Below are 8,755 nucleotides of genomic sequence, written 5' to 3' on the forward strand. Positions count from 1 at the left end.
ATATGAAAGAGGATTGTCTTAGCTAGAAGATACTCAAAGTTGGGAGACGATCAATCAAGGATAAGCGAGATACGCTTAAGTGCGTATTTTTAAAAATGACGTCATAGATAAAATTCAGTTTTTTTTAAATACAGTAGGCAATATGATGACCTCACAATGTCCAATCAGCCATTATGATTTATAAATTCATATTTACAACTCATGTGCTTTCAGAATATATAATAAAAAATGAGGGTCACCTTTCATCCTAAGGAGCTATAACAAGCATAAAATAGGCCTGATTTTAGCATAATTTCACTGTATAATGGCACAAATAGTGCGCAAAGATCCCTATGTTTGATGCATGCGTACAGCATTGCTATTGGGCATAAGATAACTGAAAAGAATGCAAATTTGTGAAAACAATGTCAGGAACCCAAAATATGTAGATAAAAAACATAATTTCAAGCTTCCGTACATGCTGCGTGCGTACAAATGCATACGCACGCGTTATGACTCAAAATATTTTGGTACATGATATTCCACCTTGACCGAAAGTTTATGAATGAGAAATGACAATTGGTTAGGATAAGATCGATAATGTAAAAACGCAAAGTTGCACGAAAGTGACGTCATGCATGACTGAGCACATTAAAAACCTTATCGTGACAATTCCAGGCCAAGCCAAATGTTCCTTGAAGCAAGCATGTGCGTAGCTCACTGCAATTTTGAGATATGTAGAGTAAAAAGAAGAAAAAGATCTCTGACAATGACGAGTTAATCCGCTAGGGAAGCGGATCACCAAATAGAGAATGTTTTGCTTTTTAATAGTAGATACCCAAATAATGAATATCAACGGTTTTCTTTCACATAACATGGACAATTACCAAAATATATACACGTATACAGTACATAAATATTTTTTGTGTAGTTACTTACAAATGCTATTTTCATTGAATATTTATCTTCTTTCTTGCAGATTTATCCTGATTTTGCCGGACGAAAAGAGATCCGATTGCTGAAAGTGAAATGCCTAAATTCAAGCTGTCCCTTTGAAGGAAACCTTAATGAATACATTACAGTGAGTTAAAACGATTTGTGTTAAATTAAAATCTAGTGTATTTATAAATGACAGGTTTCATACAAACAACTGTAGTTTTATGAAAATGAAAGACAACACCTAAAATTTAGACTACGTTTCAAATAACTGGAAATTGACATAGGAATTATAGAAAATTTAAATTATTTCTTGTGTCTATTTTTAGAACCATCAAAACATATGCCCCCATGCTAAAGTACCATGCACAGCCTGTGACAGACAGATGAAACTTGTGGAATTGCAGAATCACCGTTTGCGTGATTGTACAGAGCGTACAATAACGTGTCGCTGGTGCAATGCCGAGTTGGTTCACAAGACCATGAAGGTTTGTTATACTGTACTAATATTCTTTTTTGTAAATTTCTAAATATGATTGTCTGATTTTTTTTTGGTCTTGTCTCATTTTGTGTAGGTTTTATGGTTTTATTGAAAAAGGCATATACCACTATTGTCAATTTCTATTAAATCATTATATTAATCATATCTACTTCTTAAAGATTTAAGCAACTAACAAAACACATTTTTAATAATAAAATTAAACCTATAAAGTATTTTCTTTTTTTAGCAACACAATAGTGTTTGCCCTAAGCTGGAGATTCTGTGTGAAATTTGCAAGAAGTCTAAATTACCAAGAGAAGAGGTTTGTTCATTCTCTATTGTTTCAATAGAACATATTTTTCATAGTACAATTATTCTAATTTTCATATTAAAATTATTTATGTCTCTATAATTATTATTAGGTCTACTTTTGTACTATGAATTTTGTAGTTTTTAATCTAAGTACGTTTTGTTTACATCCGAAGATGAAGTTACACCAAGATCCAGAGAATGGAGACTGCCCTCGGCGTAAAAGATGTTGCAAATTTCGAATGGTTGGCTGCGAGTTCACGGTAAGTATTCAATATGCACATTTTATTTATAATACATCAATTAATAAGTGAGAGAAAAAATAAATTTATCCATTCCCACATGTACAGTACATTTTTTCTTGGAAATGGAAAATCTAAAATTTTAGATTATAGTGGCAATTTTTATAAATAACTTATATTAATGTTATATTAATATTACAACGAAATGCTATAGTTCAATATTTGGTCAGGTGGGTTAGGCCCACTCAACGATTTTAGTGTGTGGGCCAACCTTCTTGTAGGCCCCACCAATAATTTGCCAAAAAAAAGTTATGAATATTGATTTTAACTAAATAACAGACGATGGATTACCTGTCGGCTGTTGTTTGTGATTGGAAGGTATAGGATATTACGTTGCAAAAAAAATCACCAAAATGACCATCAGAATATAAAAAATGCTATTTTTCTTTTCCCTTGTCCTATCCACCTCTCTGGCCCCAGCCTCAGTTTCCCACTTCATCACAGAGTGCTTATTAGGCCCACCCGAAGTTTAAACCGCACTGCTGCCTATGATCACAAAGTATCCTATGATTAGTGAACGACTAAGTAGAAACTAAAAAATGAGTTTCTACATTAATGCTTCCAAGCTTTTGGTGTAATTTAAATGTTGAAAAAAAAATGTATTCATATAAAAACTAATTAAATGTATCTGCTAAATATATTACCTACGGGATTAAAACCATCTGATATATCATTCATCCATTTTTTCACCATTTTTCTAGGCACCACAGGAGCAGATACCAGGGCACTTGAAGAACAATCTACAAGAACACCTAAATTTGATGAATTTATAAGGTTGAATATCATAGAAAAAGGTACAAAATACAGTACATTGGATATAAAAAATAAGAAATAGTTAAATTGCAATTTTGACTTACAGAAATGAAAATTGTTTTAATAGAAAAAGTGATTTTCCAAAACATGCTTTCAACCTTTTGGTATAATATAAATTTTGAAAATAAAAATATATTCATACAAAAATTTCTTAAATGTATCTGCTAAATACATTACATATATCATTCACTTATTTTCATTTTCTTTCTAGGCACCACAGGAGCAGATGCCGGGGCACTTAAAGAACAATGTACAAGAACACCTAAATTTGATGATGGGAGATTACATCATTGTCAAAAAACAACTAGAAGCTGCTCATGAAAAATTGAAAGATTACCAGTCTATGGATATGACAGATAGTGGAAAGAGTAATAGTAGTGTTGATTCGGATGAAATAGTTCAGAAGGTTGTAAAGGAGTTGAAAAGGAATGAAGGTAAATTAGAATTTAATGGAGTACCAAAATCAAAAGATGATGTAGAAGTAGATGCTTTCAAATCAATTGACATCAATCCTGGTGGAGCTAAAAATGGTGCAAGAAGGAAAATAATTAATACAAACCAAGGCAGCATTTTAAAGGAAGGTAAAACAGATACTGGAGTAGGTAGCACCAATGAGATTACTGAGCTGAAAACCATCATAAATCTTAACAGCCAAAAAATTAAATCCTTGCAGCTAAATCAAGGTGTGCTGGCAAAGAAAAATGAGGTCTTTCATGATGTCATTGATGTCCTTAATACTGAAATGGATAAAACTGGTCAAAAGATAGTTGAAACCCTTCAAGAGGTTGAACAGTTGAAAGTATCAGAACGGGAAACAGAAAAACATCTGAAAGCAGTCGAACAAGCATCTGCTTTAAAAGACGTCACAATAACAGAGCATTTTCTTCAGATTCAAAGCCTAGAGAATACTGCATATGGAGGAATACTATTGTGGAAGATCACGAACTTCAGTCAGAAAAGAAGGGATGCCATCAGTGGCAAACAGACATCACTCTACTCACCATACTTCTTTACAAGTCGCTATGGTTATCGTGTTTGTTGCAGGATTTATCTAAATGGTGATGGCATGGGAAGAGGCACTCACATCTCCATATTTTTTGTCATCATGAAGGGTAAATATGATGCTCTTCTGCAGTGGCCATTCCGTCAGAAAGTAAACTTCGTCTTGCTGGACCAGAACAACAGGGAACATGTTGTTGATGGATTCCGACCAGATGACAAGAGTAGCTCTTTCCGTCGACCAACCACAGATATGAATATTGCATCTGGTTGTCCTCTGTTTATTTCAATGGCAGAGCTTGAAGCCAGCCCTAATGCATACATCAAGGATGACACAATGTTTGTTAAAGTTATTGTTGATATGTCTGAGGTGAAGTCCTCCCATCATGGAGGTGGTCAGTTCTAAATTATTAGGTAGCAAAAGCACATACATGGTGCCTTGTTACACAATTAATTGTACTGCAAACGAAGAGAGAAGCTGAAGCTCCCTCAAACTTAGTGGCCTCTGCCTGATTTTGTTACTCAGTTGTATGTGGAGGAATAATGTGTAGTTATGGCAACTTATCTAATGGAAATGTAAACATTTATCTAAATTTTGAAATTGTTTTGCTTAAGAATTTTGCTAATTTAAAAACTTATCATGGATTGTCCATGATAATATCCTAAAATAGCAAAATATCTTCAAACTTATTCTTAAAGTGAATAAGGAAAGTCCCAACTTTTGAGTTGTTTGTATAGCATTTCTTTGGGGTGTGTGTTTGGCTGAGAAGTAATGTTCTTGTTTCAAACCCTTCTTGGGTCTGTTTTTAATTCCAGTCTAGTCACTCGTCTCCTCAGATAACCCTCACATTGACAATTAGGTGGATTAATGAAAATGTTTGTTCATGTTGTAGTTAAGATGGGTGGCACTGCACTGTGGTAGTTTTGGGTCCCCAAAAAGGCTCCATCATAAATTTCTAATTGAATGTTGACAAATAATCAATAATAACTATTATTATTATAACATTATTATTGTTGTTGCTGAAGGCAGTAAATCTACTTGAAAACAAGAAGATTCAGTTATATGTTAATGCACTGAATTTTTTTTCATTTTCTCAACTCTCTCTGTACTAAGTACCGTGAAGAGGTGAGAGAGCTTAAGGGCACATTCATATTTACAACAATAAACATATTCATAACATGCCCTATCAATGTACAGTAATAAACATATAAATTAAAATGGGGAGCTGGGGTGGTTTTACAATTTATCTTTATTGTATAAGCTTTAAGAAAATCCCTAAATTTATAATTATAAAAGGAAAACAAAAATTGATTGAGAAAAAGAAATAAGTGAAAAATACATAATATATACATTAATTGTTAATATAAACATTGATGGATAGTAATGCAAGATTGAGAAGAACACTTTTTTTTCCCACCTTTGTAATTGTGTACAGTGAGTTTTTTAGACCCACTAATACTAAATAATTTAGACAAAACTAACAGTAATGCTGTACACATCAGCATTGAATACACAACACTACAAGTTTCTGTATTTTTATCCTATGAAGTTTAATATGTTAATATAAACTACCCCAAACATTTGATAGAGCATAATTATGATACTGTACATACCACCAAAGAGTATAAATATTTGTACTCTCTGATACCACATAGTCTTGACCTAACTAATGTACTTGCCTTATCATTATAAGCAAAAATACAAAAGAATGTGTCTGAACAAAAACTTAGTTAATATACAATAATAATAGTAATAATAATATTTAAATCTTTATTTAGCGCATTTTGCTAAAAGCCTTTGCATTAGAAATGAAAATCCAGAATTAAGCAAAATATGAATAAGAAAGATGTGTTTTTAGTTGTTTGAATGTCTAATAAATGACCATACTGTACATTAAAACTCAACCGTGTTTTTTTTAAATTTTAGACATACATACATACATACATAAATACATACATACATACAGACAGATACATGTACATACATACATACTGTATATATAATGCTCATGCTTAAAGAATAGATTTTAACTGTTTTTAATAGCTGGTTGAATTTAGTTACTTGAATATTATAGATACAACAATGGTGGCAGAAATATAGACTTAAAAATAAACATATATATTATATATATATAAAACAGAATTGTTTTGTACTACTTTGATTGGTTATGGATTTTTAACTTAACTATGTAGTGGTGTAGCTTATGAAGATATTTGTCTGTTGTTTTGTTTTTTCTAGTAAGCTTCTGATAAAACATATTTTGTATGCATTGTGTGTGATTCAGCAGTAAACCAGGAGACAATCCTCTACTCTTTTCCGAAGTGTGTACGCTGCGTTCTTTAACGTGCAGATGGACCATTAATGCACACAGGACCATCGGCTTAAACGTCTCATCCGAAGGACGGTGCGCTATTGTAACTTGTATTTCAGCCTTCTAGCTGAAACACAAGGAGAAGCAGCGATGGGAATTGAACCGGTTACCTAGAGATTACACAGTGGCTACAACCAGATTAGCTTACCTTTTTTTTTCAAATTTTTTAGATTTTTAGCTTCAGTATCCTGCGTTTTTGGTTTACTGTACCTGTGTTATGGTTAATAAATCATAATGTTTTAAAATCATTATAAAACAGTGGTTGGTCAACAATTTTTTAAAATTTTTTTTTGTGGTGTGTTATTTTGTCTTTAAAAATTAAAAGTGATTTAAATTCTATAACAGGGCATAATAGATTTGTATAGCACGAACAGGAAGAGGCTATATACAATATTTAATAAAAATGTGCAGACAAAAGTCAAGCAATACCTTATTGCTTCGCATGGTAATACAGATTGTTGTAATAAATACAGTACCGTACTCGCGCGAATTAAAATATTTGTTGCAGTTTCTGAGGAGCGCTTATTCAAACGGGGCGCTTATGAAAACAGTGGAAATTGAGGGGGCGCTTATGGAAATAGATGAAAATCGAGGGGTTCTTATGGGAAATTATTTTAATAGGCCTAATTAAAAATTCAAGAGGCACTTTTTGAATAAAAAAAAGATTATATAAGGACATTACGAATGGTGGTTAGAAAAGATAATCGTCCAGAGAATAACAGCAAAATAGCAGATGCAATTAGTGGTGGGTAGTAGCTAGCTTGTTGCCCATCGGCATTGAGATTAGCAGGATGGCAGGATCATTGTATTTTTCTTGAAAACTCAGATGAGAATGTGCTTAAGGTCGAAAAAAGAAAAAGAGGAGTAGGACTAGACAGACAAATACTGTATGTAAAAAAGATTAAAGTTGGAAATATACTGTCTGTCCAGGGATCGGAGCTCTCATCTGTCCAGGGATCGGAGCTCTCATCTCTCCAAGAGAAATATCCTCATTTTGATATTGACTAAAGAAGAACGTGTTTTCACTCTACAGCTCAAATCATGCCAAACAACCACAGTCCCAAGATTGATTGGATTATTGACTTGCTAAAAAGAAAATCTTATGAGGGGGTGCTTATTCAAATTAGAAGGGGCGCTTATTCAAACTGGGCGGTTAAGTAAATTTTCACGTTAGGAGGGGCGCTTATTCGCGCGAGTACGGTACTTGGCTTCAGTGTATGTATACATGGTACAGTCATATCACGTTTACATTGATGGATCTGTCTACCTTTCAATGGTCGTGGACCGATAAACCTCTTTAGTGTATGGCAGCATTTTTAGAAGAAAAAAATTATAATAGAGTTATCTCTTTGCGAAATATAACTTTAAACTGCATCCTCCACATATGTGCTCAGAAATGAAAATTTGTAGTCTTTAATTTTTCTTAGTGTTGAAATGCGAGCTCCAAAGAGGTCACAGCGTATATGGCCTGAAGTCGTTCTAGAATGTAGTTTCCGCAGTAGAGTACAGTAGGCCTACTGGGTGTAATTTGACTTTGGTTAATATCTTATTGAAATATCCTAAGGTTTTTTTTGACCGAGTGCCGAGGGCTCCAGAGCTCATGTGTTGCACTGTTGGTGGTTTCACAATTGGTTAGAGGTTTTTCTGCCTTCTACACCTGGGACTCCATTGTATTCTAACCTCTGGGGCCTGTGCATTTTTTATGCACTTTTTTCGCACTACTGTACCTATTAACTGTTGCAATGTAACATTTGCATTACTGTATTTATGATAGGCTTATTTATACTTTTTAGAACATGAACGGAGAAATGGGTTATTCTCATGCATTACCAATCAGGGTAATTTTTTTTTTTTTTTAGTTTCTATTCATACTAGTCAGGCCCGTAGCCAGGGGGGTTTTTATGGTTCGGGCGAACCCCCCTTTTCTAGCGAACCCCCTCAAATTTTTGAATGAGTCCCACTCGGACGGAATGTCTGTTTTTAACTTACCCAGCATTAAATCAAAATTTAGCACCTAATTCATTATTTAGTGACCCGTTTTTAAATTCTAGCCTGCGATACAAGCCTTCATTCATAGAATATCTCAGCTTCAGAACTCCGGCAAACCATGAATTTACGATGGCTTACATATAAGGACGGCAAACATCGATAAAAACCCGGCTCCCGTCTCAGCTTTGACTGGCCTTTGCCTGAATGTTTGTAAGAATGTACCAACCGGTAACGAAACTGGTCACCGTCTACCTAGAGTAAATGGCGCCACTAAACGAATCTAAAGTTTTGCGACTTAATCCACCAAATGCAGCTAAAGTTTTGCGACTTAATCACCTGATTCTGGACTGTGTGGTTAGTAAATTCCATAGCCATACTGTCCACAGTGCACACTAACCTATTTGCTGATGGAGCATTTTTGGGAAATTGACTCCTTTTTTCCATCCCAACAAAATATTATTAATAAGTCAACATGGTCCATCTCAGTCATCATAGCCAGTCACAAAATTAGGAAGGTTGTTTTCAACAGCAGACACACACACAACAGAACGGAGTGCGTCAAAACGAGTGTTTGT

General features: G+C 34.0%; 1 protein-coding gene across 3 annotated transcripts in view; it reads left to right on the top strand.

The window, feature by feature from the left end:
• Positions 1-8,755, top strand: part of LOC117106129 (TNF receptor-associated factor 2-like) — a 28,054-nt gene that overhangs the window by 14,624 nt on the left and 4,675 nt on the right. For 2 of the 3 annotated variants that reach the window (XM_033247476.1, XM_033247477.1), the window contains 5 exons: positions 959-1,060; positions 1,245-1,403; positions 1,644-1,718; positions 1,882-1,968; positions 3,032-5,711. In XM_033247476.1, coding sequence (XP_033103367.1) covers positions 959-1,060; positions 1,245-1,403; positions 1,644-1,718; positions 1,882-1,968; positions 3,032-4,225 — 1,617 coding nt within the window. In that variant the 3' untranslated portion in view covers positions 4,226-5,711. Of the gene's footprint in view, positions 1-958; positions 1,061-1,244; positions 1,404-1,643; positions 1,719-1,881; positions 1,969-3,031; positions 5,712-8,755 lie in introns of those variants that run through there. The other variant, XM_033247478.1, reaches the window with a different exon arrangement.

The sequence above is a fragment of the Anneissia japonica genome, unplaced genomic scaffold, assembly GCF_011630105.1.
Source record: "Anneissia japonica isolate Jap-2015-1 unplaced genomic scaffold, ASM1163010v1 scaffold288036_len564833_cov171, whole genome shotgun sequence".
In the NCBI taxonomy this organism is placed as follows: domain Eukaryota; kingdom Metazoa; phylum Echinodermata; class Crinoidea; order Comatulida; family Comatulidae; genus Anneissia; species Anneissia japonica.